Raw genomic sequence first — 26664 nt, forward strand, 5'->3', positions numbered from 1 at the left:
AGTGATCGGTGGCGGACTCGGTGGGCTGAAAAGCCTGTTTCCATCTCTGAACTAAACAGGATGCTGCGAAAGTTATTGGAAGTCCTGCCTTTGTCGGCTGTGATGAAACAATCATGGTACATGGGTGGACTAGTCCTCTCGCTGTGTGGGGCAGTACGGGGAGTAGAGGCCAGGCCAAGCCCAAACTGAGGACGAGGGAATAGTCCGTTACCCCTGGCCATGGCTCACTTCCCCAGACACTGCACAATGGGTGCTTCTCCCCCTGGTTCACTTCCCATTCCTACAGAAAGGGAAATTTCACCTGACTTCAAAAGCTCCCCACTGATGCTGAATTCAAATCATGAGAGAGGGTGGCTAGGTTGAGTTTTGAAACAAAATCTTCAAATGTATATAGCATATTTTTTTTAAACGGAATGTTTGGGCCAATCAGCATCAGAAATGTGGGGAAGTTTTTTAATGGGAACTTCTTTGTTTCACTTTTAATTGTTGCTTTAGTTTCAACAATGCCTGACCAACTTATTTCAAGTGTTTTCTGACTTTGGTTGATTGAATGAACAGCAGGGGAACAGGCCACTCTGCCCATCAAGTCCACATCGACCATCGATCAGTGGACTAGTTCTGTGTTATTCCACTTTCTCATCCACTCCTTATACACTAGGGGCATTTTACAAAAGCCAATTAACCCTCAAACCCGCACATCCTCGGGATGTGGGAGAAAACCAGTGCACCCACGCGGTCACACGGAGAACATGCAAACTCCACACAAATAGCACCCGAGATCAGGATCGATCTGGGGTGTCTGGCACTGTGAGGCAGCGGCTCTCCCCTTTATTTCACTGAGCCCGCTTTGCCACGGCATCACGTGGCCCATGTGTCTCGTCCCCACACTGGGCCTGCTGGTGACGGCTGCTCTCGCCTCGTTGCAGGTTTCTGAGTGCTCTGGCCGTGCTGGCTGAACGGCCCGAGCTGGTGGAGAGGGTGATGATCACTCGTGCCCTCTGCCTGGAGGGGGCCTACCAGGTACGGCTGTGCAAGGACGGCACATGGATAACCGTGCTGGTGGATGACATGCTGCCCTGCGATGAATACGGTTACCTCCTCTTCTCTCAGGTAAGAGAACTCTGCTGCCTCCGTCTGTCTTGTGCAACAGTATGTGATCCAGGATGAAAGCTATGGTACATACATGGGACTGTATAGATCTGTAGTGGTATAGATTAGGAATGGTATAGATATGCAATGATATAGATGTGCGATATATAGAATTGTATGGAATGGTACAGACATGGAATTGTATGGTATGGAATGGTATAGCTATGGGATGGTATGGAATGGTATAGGTATCATTAGTTTTAAAGATACAGCACCTACACAGGCCGTTCAAAACACCAAATCCACACCGACCATCGATCACCCGTTCACATTAGTTCTGTGTTATCCCACATTCTCATCCACTCCCTACACACTAGGGGCAATTTACAGAAGCCAATTAACGCACATACCCACATGTCTTTGGGATGTGAGGAAACCGGAGCACCCGGAAAAATCCCACGCAGTCACAGGGAGAACTCCACACAGACAGCAGGTCAGGTTCGAACCATGGTCTCTGATGCTCTGACACAGAGGTGTGAGGTACCCCTGCCGTGGTGTACCTGCAAGGTGACACCAGGTCCATCAGCTGAGAGATCTCGTGCCTGCTATCTCCCGGTAATGCTTACCAGGGTTGTTGCTATGTCAATTTTGTGGTTGGTTTACAGCTCAGCATTATGTCTGTTGGACATCGTATCATTAATTTTCACATGTGTACTATTATGCTTCATGCAATAAGCTAGATTTGCAGTGTAAAATAAATTGTACTTACCTGACAAGATAGTTTAAATTATGAACCAGTAATGGATTCCCAGTTGGTTCCGAAAGGTTGGTGTGGTGATGAAATAGCAATGGACTGGGATGTGACAGAGGGGAGAGCAGTGCTTACAGTGTGCATGGTGACTGAGGCAGTGAAAATGTTTAGTTCAGTTTAGTTTATAGTCACATGTACCAAGATACAGTGAAAAGCTTTTTGTTGCATGATATCCAGTCAGCGGAAAGACTATACATCATTACAATCGAGCTGACCAAAGGTTTCAAAGGTCTTTTATTGTCACGTGTACCAATTAAGGTACAGTGATATGCGAATTGCCATACTAAAAAAGCAACAAGACACATAACTACATAAAAGTTAACATAAACATCCACCACAGCGGATTCCCCACATTCCTCACTGTGATGGAAGGGAATAAAGTCTAATCTTCTACCCTCATTTTTCTCCGGCGGTCGGGGCAGTCGAACCATCCGTCGGGGCGATCATAACTCCCGCAGCCGGCAGTCAAAACTCCCACTTCGGGGCGATCGAGGCCCCCGTATCGGGGCGATCGTAGCTCCCGCGGTCTGGGCGGTCAAAGCTCCCGTGGTTTGGAGTTCCCGAAGTTTGTCTCTGACCAGAGACCGCGAGCTCCACTATGTTAAAGTCCGCAGGCACCCGCAGTTGGAGCTCAGATGTCGATCCCTGGCAAAGGGATTGCGAGCTCCACGATGTAATGTCCGCAGGCACCCGCGGTGGAGCTCTCGAAGTCTGTCTCCAGCAAAGGCCGCCAACTCCTCCATGTTAGGCCGCAGTGCGGACGGAAATACGATATGGAAAAAAATGTGCATCTCCATCGAGGAGAGAGATTAGAAAGAGATTAGATTTCCCCCAACCCCCTCCCCAACCCCCACATAAAACAAGCTAAAGAACACTAAAAACATACATTTAACACATACTAAAAAAACAACAAAGAAGGAAGGGACAGACAGAGAGTTGGCGAGGCAGCCATTGCTGGCGACACACGGTGGTGACAGGGACAGTTTCACAGTGTACAGGTACAGGATAACAGGAATAATATTTAGTGCAAGATAGTCCAGTAAAGTCCGATCAAAGTCCGAAGGTCTCGAATGAGGTAGATGGTAGCTCAAGACTGCTCTCTAGTTGTTGATAGGATGGTCAGTTGCCTGATGACAGCTGGGAAGAAACTGTTGCTGAATCTGGAGGTGTGCGTTTTCACACTTCTGTACTTCTTGCCTGATGGGAGAGGGGAGAAGGAGAGGGTCTGGGGTGAGACTGGTCCACCCTTAAAGCAGGTGTTCTCCACGGCTGGTTTATGGCACAACTGCCCGAGTGCCCAGTCACAGGATGAACCATCAGGAAAGGGAGGGACTTTGGAGACACATGGAACTGCAGAAGCTGGGATCTTGAACACAACACAAAGTACTGAAAGAACCCAGCGGGTCAGGTGGCATCTGGAAGGAATAGACAATGGACGTTTTGGATTGGAACCCTTCTTCAGACTGTAGTAAGGGGGGAGAAAGCTGGAAAAGAGAGGGGGCGTGCCAGCCTGGCAAGTGATTGATGGATACAGGTGAGGGGATTGGATTGGTAGATGGATGGAGTAAGTGACAAAGGAGACAAAAGGGTGTCAGATAGGAGAGAAGAGGAGTGGAATGGAAAGCCAGAGAGTAAAGGAGCAGGGTGACTGGGGCTAGGACCCTCGAGCCTCTTGTACCTCGACATGTTGGAGTGACATTCCATTGTATGTTATATGGTGTTTAAACCCCAACAATGGCATTTGTGGATTAACAATGATTAAAATACCTTATGTGGCCTGAAGAAGGGTCTGAACCCGACACATCACCTATCCCTTGTCTCCATAGATACTGCATGACCTGCTGAGTTACTCCAGCTTTTTGTGCCTATCTTCGGTGTAAACCAGTATCTGCAGTTCCTTCCTGCACACAATAGCAAGATGTGCATTGAACCTCACTGCACTTGTACATCTGACAATAATCTCCACTTGACATGATTACCTGTGACGTTTATCCTGAACCTTATTCAGGTGCTGGTTTGAGAGCATTGGGTTGTGGAGACAGAAAGCACGGAAGGGCACACCAAGACACACCAAGCGTTCATGTCCACCAATCCTACACCCCATCTACTGTATTCTCCCCACATTCCCATCAACTTTCCCCATCTCACCTGAACACCAGCTGCAATTTACAGCAGCCAACCAGCACGTGCTTGACGAACCCAAGCGGTCACGGGGAGAAGGTGCAAACTCCACACAATCAGCGCCACGGTATTGAACCTGCATCTCTGGAGCTGTGAGGCAGCAGCTCTACCCGCTGCGCCACATTCCTTGATGGGGTAAACACTGGGGTAAACACGTGTTACGAGTGCCCAATGTCCATGTGTAGGTCAGTAGTTGCACAGATTACAGAGATTGATGTTAGAGGATACTGTAACTCGCAGCGTCATGCTGCAGGACGCTAAAGGCACTACATAAATGCAGGATGGTGTTGTGTCTGAGTGCTGGTGAGGCTTGGCGTGTTGTTGCTGTAACGGGTGTGTGTGACAGGCGCAGAGGAAGCAGCTGTGGGTGGCGTTGATCGAGAAGGCTCTGGCCAAGCTGCACGGCTCCTACTTTGCGCTGCAGGCCGGCCGGGCCATCGAGGGGCTCGCCACCCTGACCGGTGCCCCGTGCGAGAGCCTGATGCTGCAGGTCAGTTCCACCAACCCCCGCGAGGAGCCCATCGACACCGACCTCATCTGGGCCAAGATGCTGAGCTCCAAGGAAGCTGGGTAAGATCACACCCATCAGCCCGGAGTGGGCAGAGGCAGGGTGCTTCACTGTCTGATGCCCCAAAATACAACTATCAACTTCTTATTGCAGCAGCACAACAGACTTGGAAACATGTAAAACCCGCAATAAACACACACACACACACACGTGTATATATACACACACACACGCGCGTGTATATATACACACACACACGCGTGTATATATACACACACACACGCGTGTATATACACACACACACACACACACAAACAAGCAATAATAGTGCAAAGACAAAAAATAATGCCACCTAATCTATGTAGTTCGGAGCTTATTTGGAGGTTGCGGTGCTTAATAGCCTGATGGTTGTGGAGACATGTGGCATTGAACATAAAACAATACAGCACAGGAACTGGCCTTTAGACCCACTGCATGCTGAACATGATGCCAAGTTAGAGACACAAGGAACTGCAGACACCGGGAATCTTGAGAAAAACACAAAGTGCTGGAGGAACTCAGCAGATGCTGCCTGACCCATGGAGTTGCTCCAGCATTCTGTGCTTTGCTCATGATGCCACGTCAATCTCCTCTGCCTGCACACGATCCATGTCTCTCCATTTCCTGCATATCCATGTGCCTATCTAAAAGCCTCTTAAACATGACAATTCTATCTGCTTCCAGCACCACTCCAGGCAGACCGTTCATGCATCCAGCACCCTCTGTGTCACAAACTTGCCACCCCCCCCCCCCCCCCCCCGCATTCTCCTGTCCACTTTGCCTCTCTCACCTTAAAGCTGTGCCCTCTAGTCTTTGACATTTCCACCCTGGGAAAGAGGTTCTGACTGTCTACTCTATCTGTGCCTCATATAGTTGTATAAACCCCTATCAGTTCTCCCCTCAACCTCCGACAATACAGAGAAAAGTATACTCCAATGCCCTCAGTCCTTTGCTGCTGAGGCTCGGTAAACATTGGTACAGTATGACACTGCCTAATTCATTCCAGTCTCAGCGGTGCGTATCATAGAATCATAGAATCATAGAAAGTAGGTGCGAGAGTAGACCACCAGGTCCGTCGAGCCCGCACCGCCATTCACTCATGGCTGAACACTAAACAGACACACTTACCCACAAACAGTAGACACAAGACACAGAACACAAGACACTACCCTCCCCTTTATACCGCTATCACCCCTCTCCACCCCAAGAACCGCGTGATCTCCTGGGGGAGGCAAAAAACCGGATAAAAACCCAGGTCCAATTCGGGAAAAAAATCCGGGAAATTCCTCTCCGACCCCAATCCAGGCGATCGACACTTGTCCAGGAGATCACTCAGGTCTCACTATACTAACCATACCTAGGTCCATATCCCTGCCCTCTCCCCGTAGCCCCTTATCCCCTTGGCAGCTAAAAAACCATCTATTTTTTACTTAAATATATTTAACGTTTCTGCTTCCACTGCTCCCTGGGGCAGTGAATTCCACAAACTAACCACCCTCTGGGCGAAGAAGTTCTTCCTCATCTCAGTTTTAAAAGAGCCCCCCCTCACTCTGCAACTATGTCCCCTAGTTCTAGCCTCCCCGATCATTGGGAACATCCTCGGTGCATCCACCCGATCAAGGCCCCTCACGATCTTATACGTTTCAATGAGATCGCCTCTCATTCTTCTAAACTCCAAAGAGTAGAGTCCCAGCTTACTTAACCTTTCCTCATATGTCAATCCCCTCATTGCAGGAATTAATCTTGTAAACCTTCGCTGCACTGCCTCCAGGGCTAGTACATCCTTTCTTAAGTATGGACCCCAGAACTGTACACAGTATTCCAAATGTGGTCTCACTAATACCGTGTACAGCTGCAGCAAGACCTCCGTGTTTTTATACTCAATCCCCCTAGCAATAAAGGCCAAAACTCCATTGGCCTTCCTGATTGCTTGCTGCACCTGCATACTGACTTTTAGTGATTCATGTACTAATACCCCTAGATCCCTTTGCGTTGCATTACAACGCAGCTCCTCCTCATTTAGAAAATAACTTGCCCTATCATTTTTTCCCCCAAAGTGAATGACTTCACATTTATTAGTATTAAATTTCATCTGCCAAGTTGTTGCCCACTCACCTAGCTTATCTATATCCTTTTGCAGACTCTTCCTATCCTCCTCATCCCCTACTTTCCCTCCCATTTTCGTATCGTCCGCAAATTTTGATATATTACACTTGGTTCCCTCCTCCAAATCATTTATATAAATTGTGAACAACTGGGGTCCCAGCACCGACCCTTGCGGAACCCCGCTAGTTACCGGTTGCCATCCCGAGTATGAACCATTTATCCCCACTCTCTGCTTCCTATTTGTTAGCCAATCCTCTACCCATGCTAATATATTACCCCCAATCCCATAATTTTTTTTTTTAGCAATAGTCTCTTATGTGGCACCTTGTCAAAAGCCTTTTGGAAGTCCAAGTATACCACATCCACCGGTTCCCCTTTATCCACCCGGGTTGTTACTTCCTCAAAGAATTCGAGCAGATTCGTTAAACACGATTTCCCCTTCACAAAACCATGCTGGTTCTGTCTGATGAAGTCATGTTTATCCAAGTGCCCCGTTAGTGTTTCTTTAATAATTGTCTCTAACATTTTACCCACCACCGATGTTAGACTAACCGGTCTATAGTTACCCGCCTTCTGTTTACTTCCTTTTTTAAATATAGGTGTTACATTGGCCATTTTCCAATCCACTGGGACCGTTCCTGCCTCCAGGGAGTTTTGGAAAATTATCACCAATGCATCCACAATCCCCACTGCTATCTCCCTCAAGACCCTTGGATGTAATCCATCAGGCCCAGGGGATTTATCCTCCTTCAGTCTCATTAATTTCCCTAATACCACCTCCTTGGTGATCTTAATAGTATTTAGCTCCTCCATTCCTACCGCCTCCTGTTTATCCAGCGTTGGAATATTTTTTGTGTCTTCTATGGTGAAGACTGATACAAAATACTCGTTTAATGCCTTTGCCATTTCCATGTTCCCCACCAACAACTCTCCAGTCTCACCCTCCAATGGACCAACGTTCACCTTAGCCACCCTTTTTCTTTTAATATAGCTATAAAAACTCTTACTATTAGTTTTTATGTTGTTCGCTAAATTCCTTTCATAGTCTATTTTCCCCGTCTTAATTAATCTCTTAGTTACTTTTTGCTGACCTTTAAATGCTTCCCAATCCTCTACCCTCCCACTATCTCTGGCTACCTTATATGCCCTTGCCTTCAGCCGAATACTATCCTTTATAGTTTTACTGAGCCATGGCTGACTGTTCTTACCCTTACCCCTTTTTTTCTTCATAGGAATAAATTTTTCTTGAAGGTTATACAGTAGATCCTTAAACGTACACCACTGCTCATGTACCGTCTTATTCTTGAGTCTGCTATCCCAGTCAACTTTGATCAGCTCAGTCCTCATACCTTCATAATCCCCCTTATTTAGACTAAGCACCCTAGCCTGAGTTTCAACCTGCTCCCCTTCTATTTGAATATGGAATTCGAAGGTTGAGTGATGCACATAGTGAAACCTCTGATGATATTACCTGCAAACTGGACTAGCCGTAGAATATTGTAAAGTGAGCTAGCATTGAATGAGGTGATTTGGCCCATTGTGAGTGTGCTGGCCCTTGATGGGACGATTCAAGTGATATCTCCGATAGCCTCACCCTGCAGGTTGCCATCACCCAAACATAGAAAATAGGTGCAGGAGGAGGCCATTTGGCCCTTCGAGCCAGCACCGCCATTCATTGTGATCATGGCTGATCGTCCCCTATCAATAACACGTGCCTGCCTTCTCCCCATATCCCTTGACTCCATTAGCCCCTAGAGCTCTATCTAACTCTCTCTTAAATCCATCCAGTGATTTGGCCTCCCCTGCCCTCAGTGGCAGGGAATTCCATAAATTCACAACACTCTGGGTGAAAACGTTTTTTCTCACCTCAATCTTAAATGACCTCCCCTTTATTCTAAGACTGTGGCCCCTAGTTCTGGACTCGCCCAACATTGGGAACATTTTTCCTGCATCTAGCTTGTTCAGTCCTTTTATAATTTTATATTTTATAATTTTATAGATGTCACCCCTAGAATAACCTCAGGCACGCACTGGGTCTTATAGTTTGTACTCTCTCAGTCCAAATGTTTCTGTCAACGTCCTCGTCTCTGTCTTGTCAAACGGTCAGATTTCTGATGGGGGCTTCTTGCGGAGGTGGCAACATGAAAGTCGACGACACGACGTACGAAGCCACGGGTTTGCGGCCTCGCCACGCCTACTCCATCCTCGACGTCAGAGACGTGCAAGGCTACAGGTGAGCAGCAGGGAGACCCAGCACCGGCACAAAGCGTCCACCTCCTCCCGGTAACCACCCTCAACACCAGCTGAAACGTCTCGACTCCTCATGAAGGCATCGGCTGTTTAACTCCTGACCTTTCTATCTCTGGTCCTATATATAAACTTCATCAGCATAGCTCCAGCTTCACCACACTCCTCCTTGCTCCTTATCTGACAGCCTTTTCATCTCTTGTCTTTGTCCTGCCATCTGCCAATCAGCCCCCTCCTCTTACTAAATCTTGTCCCAACCCCACCCAGATTCATGCCCCCTCCCCCCCTCCACTGGGGGTGGGTTGAGAGGTGGCAAGGGTGAGGGGTGGGGAGGGTGTAGAGCGGGGAGGGGAGGGTGAGAGGTGGGGAGGGTGAGAGGTGGGGAGGGGGAGGGTGAGAGGTGGGGAGGGGAGGGGAGGGTGAGGGGAGGGTGAGGGGAGGGGAGGGTAGGTGAGGGGTGGGGAGGGTGAGGGGTGGGGGAGGGGAGGGTGAGAGGTGGGGAGGGGAGGGGAGGGTGAGAGGGGAGGGTGAGGGGGGGGAGGGTGTGAGGGAGAGGTGGGGTGAGAGGTGGTGAGGGGTGGGGAGGGGGAGGGTGAGAGGTGGGGAGGTGAGGGGTGGGGAGGAGGGTGGGGAGGGGAGGGGGAGGGGTGAGAGGTGGGGAGGTGAGAGGTGGGAGGGTGAGGGTGGGGGAGGTGAGGGGTAGGGAGGGCAGGGTGAGGGTGGAGGGGCGAGGGTGAGGAGGGCAGGGTGAGGGGTGGAGTGGGGAGGTGTGGAGTGGGGAGGGGAGGGGAGGGTGTGGAGTGGGGAGGGTGAGAGGTGGGGAGGGTGAGGGGTAGGGAGGGCAGGGTGAGGGGTGGAGTGGGGAGGGTGAAGGGTGGTGAGGGTGCAGTGAGGGTGTAGGGTGGGGAGGGTGAGCGGAGGATGAGGGTGTGGAGCAGGGGCAGGTCCCGTGTGTCTTTCACGCCTGTAAGGTATTCTCGTCCGATGTAAGGCTTTGTTGTGACTAGCACAAAGGACAGGTCCACACTGGGTTTGTGTTCCAGAGCAAGAGCACCTTTATTCTGCAATCATTGCCTTTTATCTTGAAGGTCACTTGACCTCAGTCACGAGGCTCATGCACGAGTTTCTGATCCTGAGCTGCTGTCTCCGCTCAGGCTGTTGAGGCTGCGGAATCCTTGGGGCCGATTCTCGTGGTGCGGCAACTGGTCGGACGATTGGCCGGACTGGCCGCAGCACCTGCGGCACGAGCTGATGCCACACGGCGGCAGCGAGGGCTTCTTCTGGATCGAGTACTCCGACTTCATCAAGTGAGTGAGGACGATCCATGGGGAGGGCACCATTCGTGTGGTGGGCAACATCCAAGGAGCGGGCAATGTCCATGGTACGGGCACCATCCACGGGGCGGGCACCATTCATCCTTTACCGCACCCTCCATCTCACATCACAGCTACAGGGAGAGGTCGAGCAGGCTAGGACTCTATCCCTAGGAGCACATGAAGCTGAGGAGTGATCTATGGAGGTGTCTAAAATCATGAGGGGAATAGATGGGGTGAATAACAATAAGATGGGGCTGCTAGCAATGTTAATCAGGGTAGAGGAATAAAAAACAAGAGGACATAGGTTTAAGGTGAGAGGAGAATGATTTAATAGGAATCTGAGGGGCAACTTTTTCACACACAGGGTGGTGGGTTTATGGAACGAGCTGCCAGACGAGATAGTTGAGGCAGGTATTATAATATTTAACAGGCATTGGACAGGTACATGGATAGGAAAGGTTTAGAGGGATATGGTCCAAATGTGAGCACGTGGGGCTAGTATTGACTTGATCAGCATGGATGAGTTGGGCCAAAGGGCCTGTACCATTCTGTGACTAATGCCTTTGGACGCATTACTGGGTTTCGGGTAACCACCCGGTTCCATTTCAGAACTTTTCTGTTCAACCGTTCCCCGTTACGTTTCCACCGATGGCCACAGCACTGCCTCTGAACGTGTCTCCCCATCAGAGTGGCTCACACTGGGCAGCACATGCAGCAGTGAGGGGAGTCCTGCCGGTTCATCCATCCGTTTACAGTCGTGGTCACCAGTGGCTGCATTTGTTGCCCGTCCCAAACTGCCCAAGACCAAGAGGGGGCAACAAGAGGAGGCTATCGCAGTGCAGGGAGGGGACATCTTGAGAGGAGATTCCAGCAGGAGAGTTTGCGGTCACAGTGAGAGAATAAAGATGCAGCGATGGCAGTGTGTGTTACCACCCTGACTGCATCAAGCTGTCAGTGCCAACCGTACATTGCATTCTGTACCGTTGCAGTGGATGGTGCAGGAGCCGCACTTGCATAGTCCACAATGCAGAGCTCATGTTTGGGCTGTTAAGCAACGATAATCAGAATCTTTTTAAGTTGCTGTCAGTAAAGCTGAATAAATAAATATGAAAAGCAGACTGCTCTTGTGTACCTCGGTACACGTGGCTATAGTAAACCTAGACTTAGATGACATCTTCTATCTTCAAAGGCAGGTGTTTGGGACCTGTCCAAGGCAGAGGCTGGACACTGACCGGTGTGAGGCCGGGGGAAGGGCTGGGAATCTGGACATTGGGCACCTGGGGGTAAACCAACAAACTACACGCCGGAGCTGCTGCCTCCCTGTGTTGCCTCTCTCTCCTCCCGGTGCTCCGGTTTCCTCCCACATGCTGAACATACCCGGGTCTGTGGGCTCATTGGCCTTCTGTAAATAGTATCTAGTGTGTAGGGAGTGGATGAGAAAGTAGGTTAACATAGAACCAGTGTGGACGGGTGATCATTGGTCAGCTAGGAATACAAGGAATGCTCACACGTAATTCAAAATTGTATTTGATATTTGAATCTTGTGCACATTGGGGACCCCAGGACTATCTTTACTCAGACTTTACCTTGCACTAAACGTTATTCCCTTTATCCTGTATCTGTACACAGTGGACGGCTCGATTGTAATCATGTCCAGTCTTTCCACTGACTGGATAGCACACAACAAAAAGAGTTTTCACTGTACCTCGGTACACGTGACAACAAACTAAACTAAACTAAACATGGATCAAACTAACCCACACACTGGTTGCTGAACCTGCAGCCAATCCATATTGTGAATTTGCAAGGGTATGGACTCGGTGGGTTTCTGTGTCGGGTCTTTCAGTCAATCAACCTTTTCCAGTCCTGCCCCCCCTGACTGATTCGCATCCTAATTGTGCAGGTATTTTGATTCCGTTGACATCTGTAAGATTAAGTCTGACTGGCACGAGGTGCGACTGATGGGGACGTTCCCGAACCGAACAAACGGCCCAGTGACGGTGACGGCACTGACGGTGCTCGAGCCCACTCTCCTGGAGTTCCAGCTCTTCCAGGAAGGCAGCAGGTGTGCAACAGCTCCTTCCCCTTGAGCGACCCTCACCTCCCCTCCCTGCCATATCCCCTCCCCTCCCCTCACCTAACCTCCCCTACCCTCCTCTTCCCTCTCCTCCCTGCACTTCCCCTGCCCGTACTTTCTCTCACCTCTCCTGCCCTCACCACCCCTCCGCTCACTTCCCCTCCCCTCACCTGTGGGAGTGGGGGATGGAGATGGTAGAAATAGTGGTGCACAGGGTGTGGGTGGGGTGTACAGGAAAAAGGAGGGAGTATTACTTGAAGCAGAGTAATTCAATATTCATACCGTTAGGTACCGTTACCCAAGTGCAATAGGAGGTGCTGTTCCTCCAGTTTGCGTGTGGCCTCACTCTGGCTGCTCCTCCAATTTGCACAGTCAGAGTTGTTAAGTCCCCTTACGAAATGATTTGTGGGTTGTAGTGGGTTGCATGTAATGTTGTCACCCCTTGCAGTGGTGGACTGGGTCTAAAAATATTGGTTGCCAGGAGACAAAGGGGGCCCACCCACAACTACAATGCTATAATTTAACAGGGGCCCACTTGCCATCACTTGCTATCACTTCATCAGGGGCCCACTTGCCATTGGGCAAGCTAACACCCTGGCCACTCCGCCACGGACCCCCTGCTCTTCTCCATACAACGACCCCACTCCCAAGAAATGAGAATTAAAATAGTGCAAATGCTGGGAATCTGATATAAAACCTGTCTCTCTGGAACTACCCAGCAGATCAGGCAGCAATTCACGAATGGCAACCAGAATCAGTGTATCAGGTCAGAGCTGAGGAACGTTAGATAATGGCCGGTTGCAGAGAGGAGGGAATGAGAATCACCGTGAAGGAGCTTCCTCTCTGAGCAAAGTAAGCAGCACAGTGGAGGCGGGCTGAGCCGCTGCCTCACAGTGCCAGGGACCCAGCTTCCATCCTGACCTCAGTGGAGTTTGCACATTATCACTGTGACCACGTGCTCTGGTTTCCTCCCACATTCCAAAGACGTGAGGATTTGAAGATTAATTGGCCTCTGGAAATTGCCCCCGGTGTGTAGAGAGTGATGAGAAAGTGATATAAACTCAATCCCATGTTGTTTAAGAAGGAACTGCAGATGCTGGAAAATTCGAAGGTAGACAAAAGTGCTGGAGAAACTCAGCGGGTGAGGCAGCATCTATGATGCTGCCTCACCCGCTGAGTTTCTCCAGCACTTTTGTCTACCTTTATACTCAATCCAGTTCACTTTCGGCCTACTTGCCCTGTGACCTCTGACCCCCTTGCACCCTAGGCGCTCGGACACGTCGGACAGCCACCTGCTGGACCTGTGCATCATGGTGTTTCGAGCTTCCTTCTCCAGCGGCAACAAGCTGGCCCTGGGCAGGCTGATGGCGCACAGCAAGCGGGCGGTGAAGAAGTTTGTGGGTTGCGACGTGGCGCTGGAGCCCGGGGAGTATTCCGTTGTGTGCTGCGCCTTCAACCACTGGCAGATGTCCATGCCCGGCCTGCCCTCTCCGTCGCCTTCACTGTCCCCGGCAGCAGGTGAGGCCCACCGCAGCACCCGCAGCACAACACAGGAACAGGCCCCGCACTTGATCCACGTCCCTCCATTCCCCGCATATGCATCGGCCTTTCTAAAAGCCTGTTAAACACCACTATCGTATCTGTCTCCACCACCACCCCTGGCAGCGCGTTTCAGGCCCCCCGCCACTCTGTTAAAAACTCGCTCCACACATCTCCTTCAAACTTTGCCCCTCCTATTAAAACTACACCCTCTACTCTGTGACATTTCCACCCTCGGATGAAAGGTTCTGCCTGCTCTGTGCCTTTTCGTCATTTTAGGCACAGTAAACTCTTGTTTTAACGGACCCACCGCCTCCCCGGCCGCTGACCGTCCCGGCTGCCCACGCCACCCCCCGCCCCCCCCCCCATCCCTACTGCCCTGGCCATTGACAGCCCCGGCCAAGTCGCCAATACCTTCCACATGGTGTCTTCACCAGCTGCCGCACTGCCCGCCTGGCACAGCTGTTGTTGCGGTTCACATTGTAGCTCCAGGGACACAGCGCTTCCCTCAGGCCGCTGCCACCGGCAGGACGCACTCGGGTCAGCGTGGAGCTCCCTCCCCTCTCTCCAGTTGCCGCTTCTTCCTCTTGGCCGTTCTCGCCCCCTCCCTCAGAGTCGCCCACACACTCCACCAGGCTGAGCAAGTTGTCATTCCACGCTAGTCCCGATTGGCCCAGACCCATCGCAACTATTCTGACCCATGTTTCTGTCCACATGGTCTCACATGAAACCCCTGGTGTAGTTGTGATTGGGCCACATCCAGGTACAACCTCCACACACGCTCGCACCTCGCTAGAGAGCCACTGAAATGGGACCAGCGTCGAGGTCGGCATGGCCAAGTTGGGCCGAAGGTCCTCTCTCCGTGCTGTATTACTCCAAACTAATAGTAGCACTGATACTTCCTCAACTTCAAATGCTCAAGTTGGATCTAGAGTCACACGACACGGAAACAGGCCCTTAACCCCAACTCGTCCATGTTGTTCAAGATGCCCCACCTGTGATTGTCCCTTTGACCCGTATCCCTGTCAACCTGTAACCTGGAGTGAAGTGATGTTTCATGTTGTGGCACACAGCTGCAACACTAATGTTAAACACAAGGTGCTGAAGAGCGGCAAAGGCTCAGACACCATCTCTGGAGGACGTGGCTAGGTGACCCTAATTTTTGGGTCGGGACCCTTCTTCCCTTCCCAACGCAGCTCGGACAGGGTGTAACGAACACTGCGTCCTCCACAGACGGTGCCTGAGCGGTTGAGTTGCTCCAGCACTGTGTGCTCTGCAGAGTGACAGATCCTGCCCCCCCTCGTGTCCATACAACGCTCACGCGGCCTTATTCCCTGCTCCAGGAGTTGCCAGCCCGACCAGCAATAACCGCAGCTTCCCCGAGTTCCCCGGACACATCCTGGCCGTCTACAGCTCCAAGCCCGTCATGGTGGAGCAGGTGAACTCCCAGCCCAGCACCCTGGCGGACGCCGTCATCCTGCTGACCGAACACAAGGGCGAGAGGCACGAGGTAGGGACCTGTCTCACGTCACTCACCGCTGCTTGGGGAGGGGTGGCTAAGGCAGGGTGGGGATGCCAGTTGCTGCTTGTGTCCTCCCTATTTCCAGAGTCGGCTGTTTAATTGTCAAATGTGATTGAATTAATTTGAAAACGCACACCTCCAGATTCTGGAAGTTTCTTCCCAGCGGTTATCAGGCAACTGAACCATCCTCTCACCAACTAGAGAGCGGTTCTGACCTCCCATCTACTTCATTGCAGACCTTCGAACTATCTTTAATTGGACTTTATCTTGCACTAAACATTATTCCCTTTACCATGTATCTGTACACTGTGGGAAACTCGATTGTAATCATGTATTGTCTTTCCGGTGACTGGATACCACTCAACAAAAGCTTTTCACTGTACCTCGGTACACGTGATAATAATAAACTAAACAACAATGTAGCGACATTGGAACAATGCAATTCTCACATGCAGCAACATAACCATCTGTAAACACAATACCCATAGATAACATCTCATCAACAAAAATAAATTCAATAACTTAATATCCCTAGTCCCAGTGCCATAGTGCAACCCAAAACAATCCATAGTTCATAGTGGAGATTAGTGGTGCAGTGTTCAAGAGCCTGATGTTGCTGGGAAGAACCTGTTCTTGAACCTGGAGGCCACGGTTTTCAGACTCCTATACCTTCTTCCTGACCCAGCAGTGAAATGAGTGTGACCAGGATGTTGTGGGTCTCTGATGATATTGGCTATCATTTTTGAGCCAGTGCCTCATATAGATCCCTTTGATGGTGGTGAGGTCAGTACCCGTGATGGACCGGGCAGTGTCCACCACTCTCTGTAATCACCCTTGTTCATGGACGTTTGAGTTGCTGAACCAGTCCGTGATGCAACCAGTCAATATGTTCTCTATCGTGCAGCTGTATAAATTCAAGAAAGTATTCCTAGACATACTAAATCCCCATAGTCTTCTAAAGTAGAGGTGTTTATTATTTTTTGATTATACTGATTATTTGAAAGATACAGCATGAAAACAGATCCTTCATCTCACCGAGTCCTCACCAACAACACCCTCAGTCTGAAGAAGGGTTTCGGCCCGAAACGTCGCCTATTTCCTTGCTCCATAGATGCTGCTGCACCCGCTGAGTTTCTCCAGCATTTTTGTGAACACCCTCAATCACCTGCTCACAGTAGATCTATGTTATCCCACTTTCTCATCCACTCCTTACACACTAGGGGCAATTTACAGAGGGCCAATTAACCTACAAACTTGCACGTCTTTGGGATGTGGGAGGAAACCAGAGCACCTGGAGGAAACTCACGAGGTCACAGGGAGATCGTGCAAACTCCACACAAGCAGCACTCGTAATCGGGATAGAAGCCGGGGCTGTAGGGCAGCGGTTCCACCTGCTGCACCGCTGCGTGTGACGGAGTGTTTGTCTTTGTGCAGGGTCGCGAGGGCATGACGTGCTACTACCTGACGCACGGCTGGGCGGGGCTGATCGTGGTGGTGGAGAACCGGCACGACAAGTACTACCTGCACGTGTCCTGCGACTGCTCCGACAGCTTCAACGTTGTATCCACCCGCAGCAGCCTCAAGACCACTGACAGCGTGCCGCCCCTGCACAGGTAGTGACCGGGGCTGGGGCAGGGACTGGGGCGGGCACATGCAGCCGGGCCACACCACTCACCGGTATCACCCCACCACACCGCTCTGGCTCATTGGGGACTGGCAGACCCCCTGGGGGAGGGGAGTGGCCTCTCTTCCAGAGCGGGAAGCGGCAGGGTGGAAGGGTGAGAGAGGGAGAGACTGGGTGGTGGGAGACAGGGAGAGGGTGGGTGACCAGAACTGGAGAGACCGTGGGGCAGGAGGACAGCTGGCGATCGGCTGTATGGAGTGCCTGGGTCCGGCAGTGGCGGAGGGGGCAGGACCCTGCATCACCACTGAGTGGGGAGAAGGGAGGCAGGGGGCCAGGGGAGGGGGACGGGCAGACGGAGCCAAGGTGGGGAAGGTTGAGGTGCAGCCCAGTTGAGCCAGGGTGGGGGAGGTAGAGGTGGATGATGGATGGAAGCAGACAAAGGGGTAACGAGAGAGGTGGTCAGCAGGAGGGGCGTGAGTGGGGAGAGAGGGAGCGGGGGCTGCGGAAGAGGGGCAATGCTTTTGCGATCTGATGTGCTTATCTCCCTCCCCTCTTCCCTCCCCCCCCCTTCCCTTCACCTCCCTCTTCCCTCCCTCCCTCCCCCCTCTCCCTTCTCCCAAACCTTCTTTCCCCCCCAGGCAGGTGCTGGTGGTTCTGTCCCAGCTGGAGGGGAACGCTGGTTTCTCCATCACCCACCGGCTGGCTCACCGCAAAGCCGCGCAGCCCTCGCTGGGGGAGTGGGCATCGGGCCGTGGCACCCACTGCCCCCCCCTCACTCCCGACGTGGCCGGCCTGCACACCCCCCGGCCACTCTGACCCCCCCCCCCCGGCCTCTGACCCCCGACACCATCTGACCTCCGCTCCGGCCCCTCTGACCCCATGGGGGCGGTCCTAGCTACAGCCTGCAGCATCGCTACCCCCCGTCACTGTAACCCCCCCGCCCAGACCCCAGCAGCAGAGGTTTGCCCCCAACCTCCCCCACCCCCTCATCGTGCACCCCCTACCAACCTATCCCCTTTCCCAGGATCTCCCTGTCCTCGCGATCACCCCTCTCTGGAACCTGTCCCACCCCCACATTGGGATCCCCTACACAGGACCATGAGACCCCCCCCCCCCACTTCAAATCAGAACCACTCCATCGCACTGTTACACTGACGGGCTGAATCACTCTTGGATCTGCACTGAAAGCCTCATGAAACCTGCTCCCTCCTCCCGCCCTCAGTAACCCTCCCCCCTCTCTGCAGCCCCCAGTGTGGGTCCACTCCCTGATCCCCCCCAACATCCGGGAGCCCCAGCCACACATGGGCAGCTCCCGTCTCCGACCAACAACCAATCTCTCGGTGAACGTTCGCCCGGCTCAGTCCCCTCTGCACAGGGAAATGTAACAAGAGACAGCACCTCCCCTCATCCCACTCACTGTTACACTGGTATCCTTGCTGAATGAAAGAGTGTGGAGGATGTCTCAGTGAGCCTCTCTACTCTGGGCTGATCTCTGATCTCTGATGTGGGGATCAAGACCAGGCTGGGCAGAGTGCCCCTGGTCGCAGACGCCAATCCCCACTGATCAACTCTAGGAGCCCGATCCAGGGTTAGAAACGCCCCTTACTTTCCACACCTCAGCCAGAAAATCACTGTGGACAATTCTTCACTGATTTTCTTTTTTTCCTTAAGAAACACTTGAGAAAAACTTGAGAATTTACAGCCCCTTCTGGAAACTAGGAGCAGGTTTCTGTGGTTCCTCGGCCCAAGAGCGATCCCTTGACTGGGTCTCCCCCACCCACGGTGTGTCCGGAGCACAGACCCTGATGCTCCCGGCAGAGCCAGCATTGTGAATTCCCTACAGACCCGGCAGCCCTCTCCCCCATCAGCCACCCTCTCCCCCCAGCCCCTATCCCCTCCACCCCTCTCCCTTCCACCCCCACAGCCTCCTACCCCTCCCCTCCCCTGCCCCCCCCACCTCTCCCCACCGCAGCCTCAGCCAAGGGGAGTTGCCGGCCGTGACCCTCCGCAGTGGGCAAGAGAGAATCCTCAGCCGTGACTTCAGTCTCCTACAACTGGAAAACTAGAAAATGGAGAATTTTATGGATTTTAGAGTCTATATATATATAAAAATATATATATAAAATATATATATATGTATCATGTAGTTTCAAAAATCTCAGGTTCCAATGGACCAAATAAATTTTGTTTTTTAATTATTGACTTGTAAACTTTGTACATGTGTCTGTCTGTGCGGGTGTGTGTGTGCGCGGGTGTGTGTAAGTGTGTGCGTGCACGGGTGTGTATAAAATGTGTGTGTGTGTGTGTGGGTGTGTGTAAGTATGAGTGTGTGCAGGTGTGTGTGTGTAAGTGTCTGTGTGTGTGCGCGTGCAGGTGTCCAAGTGTCTATGAGTGCAGGTGTCTGTAAGTGGGTGTGTGTGTGTGCGGGTGACTGTGTGCGGGTGTGTGTGTGTGTGTGTCTAAGTGTGTGTGTGCCTGTGTGAATGTTCAAGTATATTGTCACATCCACAAGTACAGTGAGTCATGGGCCTGTCTCACTTAGGCGATTTTTCAGCGGACTGCCGGCGACTGTCAGAGTGGAACACACACACACACGCACACAGACACAAACACAAACACAAACACAAACAAATCGCAAAGGTGGGGGCCAGGGCAAGCGGGAGTAGCGCTGTCTGAAATTCACACGGTGCAAAGCCAAGGTGATACAGACACACACCGCGATGAACAGGAAAGTTAAGACAGCTCGCACAGTGTATGGTAAGTCTTTTAAAAAGGGGGGGAGGGGAGGGGAGACACTTTTAAGAAGCCAGACAACTTTTAATAAGCCAGAGATACACAGCTGGTAAGTTTGGCGGGCATTTAACATTACCGGTCGGTTATCCTTGGTTCTGAAAACTTGTGCTTACGTTTTTTTCCCCAATGAGCCAATGAAAATGACCGGTCAGCAAAGGTGATTAACTAAAACTACCTACGACTACCTCGACTACCTACAACTACATGGCAACCCCACTACAACTGCACCTACGACTACAGGATTATCGATTTTCTCCATGGCGACCAATTTCTGGTCGCAGAAAAATGTTCAACATTTTGAAAAATTTTCGGCGCCCATACTGAGGCCGCGACCAGTTCCCAGAATGCGGGAACTCCTCGCGACCATGAAGGGGACTCACCAGAGACCACCAGAGAACATGTGGCGAGCGCAGAGACTCCTGCACTCGCCTAAAAAGTCACCTAAGTGGGACAGGCCCATTACAGGTACAATGAAAATCTTGCTTGCAGGAGCATCACTGGCAGATAGTGTTAGACAACACAAAAATAAATTAAATAAATAACAGAAAATTCTAAAGGGAAGAAACTGCAAAAAGGACACTTGTGCAAATACATAATTAGAAAAAGCAACTGTAAGAGGTAGTCCGTAGAGTTAGGTTACTGGGAATCGCTTGAACCTCCAGGTTGGTTTGTACAAATTTTATTCTGCAGTCACAAGTAGGACATCGGTGCCAGTTGGCATGACCGGTGATTGGATCCCTGCTGTCACTGCCACATTCCCCACAGCCCATACTCCCATGACCAACGAGGCTGCCAACTGGCCGACTGCACTCTCCATGTAGAAATCAACAAACAGCACAGGCCGGAAAACACAACTGCTGTCAGTATGGAGGTTGCACGTTCTCCCAGTGACCATGAGTTCCCTTTTGATGCCCAAGTGTTCACCCACATCCCAAAGACGGGCAGGTACATTGATTGGCCACGTAAGTTATCTCTCGAATTTGTGGTGGGGGTAGAATTGTGGGGGAGCTGAGTGAGTACAGGCAAATGGGACTTTGGGATTGTACTTGGGAGCTCAAGATTCAAGAGAGTTTATTGTCATGTGTCCCAGATAGGACAATGAAATTCTTGCTTTACTTCAGCACAACAGAATATTGTAGGCATAAATAAATACTGGTACAAACTTGATGGGCTGAATGGCTTTCTTTATATCTAAAGGTAGTATGAGAACAGCTATCTTCTTCTATATCTATCTTCATCTATACTATTACTAAAACTCTCATCTTGTCCTCTTCCAGTTTGCGTTGTTTTTAAATTTGTGCAAAAATGTTACCCTATATCGCTAGGATTTTTCCGCCACTTTATTCGCTGTTGTCCTCTGCTCCAAGCGCACCAAGTTTTGTTCCGACCGGTGAAATATTACAAATGTTATTGGTCTGTTATTCGCTGGGACGGCGACGCCTCTTCAGGCACCCGCTGTCAATCACCGGCGCTGAGAATAAAGCTGAAGGAGCGGAGTGTGGATTGTGTCCGCGGGCAGGGGTTGTGAACACGACAGGTACTGGGGACGGGAGCCGCTGAGTGAGTCCGGAGCCGGGTCCTGGAGCCGGTGAGTGGTCGGAGCCGGGGCCCGGTGAACCCCCAACCCCTTGGTAAGGCCATCAAAATGGCCAAAAGGGACTTCTGCTCCAAGCTGGAGGATGAGACGGATGTTCGGCAGCTGTGGCGGGGTTTGAATGCAATCACCTCCTACAAGGCGAAATCAGGAGGCAGCTCCAATGTCAACGAAGCATCACTCCCTGACGAGCTCAATGTGTTTTACGCACGCTTTGATAGGGAGAATACTGATGTGCCTTCCCAAGCCCCCATTCGCCGTGATGGCATTATCTTTGGGCATTATGGTCACAGTCACAGAGGTCGACGTCAGAAAATCCTTCAGAGGGGTGACCCCTCGGAAATAATTCGCCACAATTTGAACTGAGAAGGTGGATTAAGGATTTGGATGGAGCCATTTCAAGTATCCATTGCCTTCCACTGAAGCTGCTTTTATTTTGTATATACAGGAATGCAAAGAGGCAGAAGCGATCTTCCTCTCCTTGTCTCACTGCATTTTAAAATGACTGCCGTCTTTGTCGGAGAATTTGATCTGAACTCTCCCACTTCACTTTGAGACCCCTTGTGTGCAAGCTTTCGTCCGGGCAGTCCCGGGACCTGCCGCCAGTCGGCGCCTTGATTCAAAGACCGCCTACGGCCAGCGGAGGGGAAGCGTCGGCGGCGCTGTGCGTCCGCCGGTCCAGTAGGAGGGCGCTGCTCCTGGAGGACCGGCCCCGCCGCTGCAGCTTCCGCTCTTGTCCAACTGCGTTCGTCAGCGGCAAGAGCCGCCCTTTGACCCCGCGTGTCCTTGGCTCCGGCGACTTCCGGCGAGAGGAGCCGGTCGGTGGAGAATGGTGAGTGTGTGGGTGTTGGGGGGGGGGAGAGAGTGGGGGGGGGGGTGAGTGGTGGGTGAGGGGGGTGAGGGGTGAGTGTTGGGTGTTGGGGAGGATGTGCTGGTCCTGGGGGCAGGGAGCAGCGGCCCCGGCGGGTGGGGTCAGTGCGGTGCCCCCGGTGTCCGTGCCCTGGGCCGGCAGTGACTCTGACTCTTCCCCCCCCCCCCCTGCCCACAGGCCCGGTACCTCGCTCAGATCATCGTGGTGGGCGCCCAGGTGGTGGCGAGAGCGTTTGCCCGAGCGCTGCGCCAGGAGTTTGCCGGTGAGCAGCGATGTCGGTCAGTTCATGGTCCGGGCAGAAACTCCCTCCCCCACGTTGCAGCTCCACCTCCATGGGTCAGGACAGCACAGGAACAGGCCCTTCGGCCCACAATGTCTGCTGAATACGATGCCAAGTTAAACTAATCTCTGCGTGCATGTGGTCCATATCCCTCCATTCCCTGCATAGACATGTGTCTTATCTTAAAGCCTCTTAAATCCCACTATCAGTTCAGTTTAATTTATTGTCACGTGTACCGAGGTACAGTGAAAAGCTTTTTGTTGCGTGCTAACCAGTCATCGAAAAGACAATACATGAATAAAATCAATCCATTACTATCGTATCTGCCTCCACCACCCCTGTTCCAGGTGCCCAACACCTTCTGTTTAAAAAATACTTGCTCTGCATTTCTTCTTTAAACGTTGCCTCTATGTCTCTTGTATTGTTATACATTTCATGACATTCGGGTTTCCCCACAATTTCCGGCATTCCAGAGAAACAGTCCCAGTTCCAAGCCCATCATGTTCTGTGGAGGGCTGGCGGCTTTAACCAGATACATTGCAATTGCCGCCCTTCCAGTGCTTTCATTATCTAATTAAAAACAAATCCAATTAAAAACGGCACAAGCCGTTCAGTGTCAGTTTGTAAATCGTCAGTAGCCCCTCTCGCTGTTCCCTCCAGCATCTCTGCAGCTATATTTCTTTAGTTTCAGTTTTAGAGATGCACTTTTAGAGGCCCACTGCATCCACACTGACTAATACATCTACACACTAGAGGCAATTGACAGCAGCCAATTAACCTGCAAACCCGCACCTGTTTAGAATGTGGGAGGAAACCGGAGCACCCGGAGAAAACCCATGCGGTCATTGGGAGAACACAAATTCTGTACAGACAGCAACTGTGGTCAGGATCAAACCTGGGTCTCTAAGGCAGCAACTCTGCTGCTGCGCCACTGTGCCGCCCTTCTCTGGCACAGCGGGTAGAGCCAAGCTCGATCCTGATCTTGGGTACCCCCCTTGTGTGAAGTTTTCACGTTCTCCCTGTGTCCGTGTGGGTTTCCTCCGGGTGTTCCGGTTTCCTCCCTCATTCCAAAGACATGTGGGTTTGTAGGTTAATTTGCTTCTTTAAATTGCCCCTAGTGTGTAAGGAGTGGATGAGAACATGGGAGAACATAGAACTAGTGTGTGCAGGTGATCGATGGTCGGCGTGGGCATGCTGGGCTGAAGGGTTGATGTCTTTACTGTATCTTTCAATCAGTCAATCTCATGGGGGGGGGGGGGGGGGGTCTGTGTGGGGTTCTCCCTGGGGGTGTGGCGGTTCAGTGACATTACGTGTTCCCTGCAGCCAGCCAGGCAGCGGCGGAGACCCGGGGACGAGCTGGGCAACAGTCTGCCGCAGCCTCCAGCATCTCAGGCTTGTCGCTGCAGGAGGCCCAACAGATACTCAACGTGGACAAGCTCAGCGCAGAGGAGATCCAGCAGGTGAGGGGAGGGGAGAGAGCCAGGGCGAGGCGAGGGCATGGCCTGGTGGTGACTGAGATGACTGGACCCGTCTGCCCGGTGACTTCATACTGGGCTGGGGCCACTGAGGTGTGGCACCAACGAGGGGTGTACTCTGTTGAGGGGAGGGGAGGGGCGAGATCAAGGTGTGGGGAGAGAACGAGGCTGGGGGAGGGTTTGGGGATAGATTGAGACGTGGGGGAGAGGGTGGGGAGAGATTGAGGCATGGGGGAGAGACCGAGGTGTGTGGGGAGCACACAAACTTGGTATTAGGCTGACATTGAGATTCTAACCATGATTTTTTTTTTCCTTTTGAGACAGAATTACGAGCATTTGTTCAAGGTCAATGATAAATCTGTGGGTGGATCGTTTTATCTGCAATCCAAGGTACGGTTCTGGGCTCCACACATTCCCCTGTACACTGGACCTATTACTGATTCTGGTTCCAATTCCCCTGTAGATTATCAGACCCTTTGGTCGGTGGAAGGCAACTTTGTGCTTGGTTTCACTGTTAACTACACCTTTATAACCATCTCGCCCCAGAACTGAAGTGTTTTAACTTTCCCAAATAGATGGGGCTGTCATAGTGCCAAGGACTAAGAGGGGGTGAAATTTGTTAAATGTGTTCAGGAAAGTTTCCATGCGCAATATGTAGAGGGACCACCAAGGGAGAGGGCAAAGCTTGTCCTTCTCTTATATAAGCAACCACAGTTCCATTAGTTTTAAAACAGTTATGGATAAGGACAGGGCAGGCCCATTAGTTTAAAATTCTGAATTGGGGAAAGGTCGTCTTTGATGGCATTAGACAGGAACTTGCTTAACATGATCGGAGGGCAAAGGGACGATCAAAAATGGGATACTTTTAAAAGTGTGATGACAAGAGTTCAGTGCATGCATGTTCCTGTTCGATTGAAGGAAGCCTGGATGACGAGAAAAATTGAGGTTCTAGTCAGGAAAAAGGAGGAGGCAAGGGCCAGGTATAGGCAGCTGGGATCAAGTGTATCCCTGGAGGAGTTTCAGGAACTGAATACTTAAGAAGGAAATCAGGAGGGCAAAAAGCAGGTAAGAGAATTTGCAGATAATTTGAATGAAAATAATTGTATTAAGAGAAAGTGGGTAACTAGAAAGAATGGGGCTCTTCAGAAACCAAAGCCGTCATCTCTGTGGAGTCGCAGGAGATGGGACGGGTCCTCAGTGAGTATTTCTCCTCTGTTTTTACCATGGACAAAGACAATGAAGACTGGGGCACTTGGGACAGTTAATGGAAATGTATTGAGAACAGTCCGTATTACAATCGAGGAGATGCTGGATGTGCTAAAGCATATGACAATAGATAAATCTCCCGGGCCTGATCATATAAATCTGAGGACACTGTGGGAAGCCAGAGAAGAAACTGCTGAGCCCTGGCTGAGATGTATGAATCATGGATAAGTTGCCAGAAGACTGGAGGGTGGTTAATGTTGTGCCTCTATTGAAGAACATGTTCAAGAGAAAGCCTGGGAACGATAGACCAGTGAGCCAAATAATCTGTGGTGGGCAAGTTACTGGAGAGGATTCTGAGAGATAAAATATATATGCATTTGGATAGATAGGGACTGCTTAGGGATAGTCAGCATGGTTTTGTACGTTCTGCATGGCAGGCTTCATGGAACGAAGCAGAAGGTGGTGGTGGAGGATTGTTTTTTAATCTTGAGGCCTGTGACTAATGATGTGCGTCAGTGTTCGGTGCTGGGTCCATTGCTGTTTGTGGTTTATATCAATTATTTGGATGATTAACAAGTTTGTAGATGACACTCAGGTGCGTCACAATCATACATGGTGAAGGCGTTCATTAAGGCAAGCAGCAGCTGAATCTTTGTAAAACTCAAACCTTTAACTTTTCCTGTCAATATTTGCTGTTGCAGGTGGTCAGAGCAAAGGAAAGGCTCGAAGAGGAGCTGCACATCAAAGCAATGGAGCAGGAGAGGAAGGAACAGACCAAGCGGTCAGAGACATGACCCTCGGATATCTCCCCCCCCCCCCCCCACGGGCCACCTGTGGTTTGCTTCATTACTGTGTAACTTCCACTGGATATCCAGTGGTCTTTGCTCAGTCCCATGTTGACTGAAGGACTTGGATCTCACTCGCTTCCCTGAACTTGCTGGACACCTGTGAATACTTGCTGCGTGGATGAAATACTTTGTGATGCAACATCGCTGTTAATCCAACTGCTGGTCTGTTCCACTCCCACAGCCATTTTAGGTAGAAATATTACTAATTGGACTCTTCCGTTATGTTACTTAGACTGGGTCAGTGTTTCCAATGGGAAGTGGATGCAGATGAGATCATGTCAACCTTCAGTCATCTTCAGCTAATAAAGCAAAGCCCTGGGTTTGAACCATTGTAAACAGAATTGCCAACTCAAGGGTGTATCACAGCGAGACCCTGGACAATGATGGTGAGCAAAACTGTCTACCTTGTGGAATATCATCTTGCAAAATTCTGTCATTGTAACTTAATTGTAAATAAAATTCTATTTCCAAAATTTACTCCATCAGACAAATATATTTATAAAAGGCAGGGCACGGTCTGTGGGCTGTTCCTTGCGTT

General features: G+C 51.0%; 2 protein-coding genes across 6 annotated transcripts in view; both read left to right on the top strand.

The window, feature by feature from the left end:
• The window catches only part of capn15 (calpain 15), a 164514-nt gene extending 145257 nt beyond the window's left edge, over positions 1–19257 (top strand). For 4 of the 5 annotated variants that reach the window (XM_033040633.1, XM_033040630.1, XM_033040634.1 and 1 more), the window contains 9 exons: positions 927–1110; positions 4428–4651; positions 8842–8967; positions 10070–10288; positions 12201–12362; positions 13642–13892; positions 15257–15423; positions 16870–17048; positions 17698–19257. In XM_033040633.1, coding sequence (XP_032896524.1) covers positions 927–1110; positions 4428–4651; positions 8842–8967; positions 10070–10288; positions 12201–12362; positions 13642–13892; positions 15257–15423; positions 16870–17048; positions 17698–17875 — 1690 coding nt within the window. In that variant the 3' untranslated portion in view covers positions 17876–19257. The remainder of the gene's footprint in view (positions 1–926; positions 1111–4427; positions 4652–8841; positions 8968–10069; positions 10289–12200; positions 12363–13641; positions 13893–15256; positions 15424–16869; positions 17049–17697) is intronic. The other variant, XM_033040631.1, reaches the window with a different exon arrangement.
• A 2897-nt stretch (positions 19258–22154) lies between these two features.
• pam16 (presequence translocase associated motor 16) lies at positions 22155–26603 on the top strand. Its single transcript, XM_033040636.1, has 5 exons — positions 22155–22278; positions 22495–22579; positions 23921–24057; positions 24397–24462; positions 25980–26603. Exons 1-5 carry the CDS (start codon positions 22276–22278, stop codon positions 26070–26072), a joined length of 384 nt encoding a protein of 127 aa, XP_032896527.1. The 5' UTR covers positions 22155–22275; the 3' UTR covers positions 26073–26603.
• Positions 26604–26664: the final 61 nt, after the last annotated feature.

This window comes from Amblyraja radiata, chromosome 22 (genome assembly GCF_010909765.2).
Source record: "Amblyraja radiata isolate CabotCenter1 chromosome 22, sAmbRad1.1.pri, whole genome shotgun sequence".
Lineage (NCBI taxonomy): Eukaryota > Metazoa > Chordata > Chondrichthyes > Rajiformes > Rajidae > Amblyraja > Amblyraja radiata.

Bases quoted from the DNA above. Each gene is read 5' to 3' on its own strand.
- pam16 (XM_033040636.1), top strand. The intron at 22,580-23,920 runs GTGAGCAGCGAT...TGTTCCCTGCAG, and splicing joins GCTGCGCCAGGAGTTTGCCG to CCAGCCAGGCAGCGGCGGAG. The intron at 24,058-24,396 runs GTGAGGGGAGGG...CTTTTGAGACAG, and splicing joins GCGCAGAGGAGATCCAGCAG to AATTACGAGCATTTGTTCAA.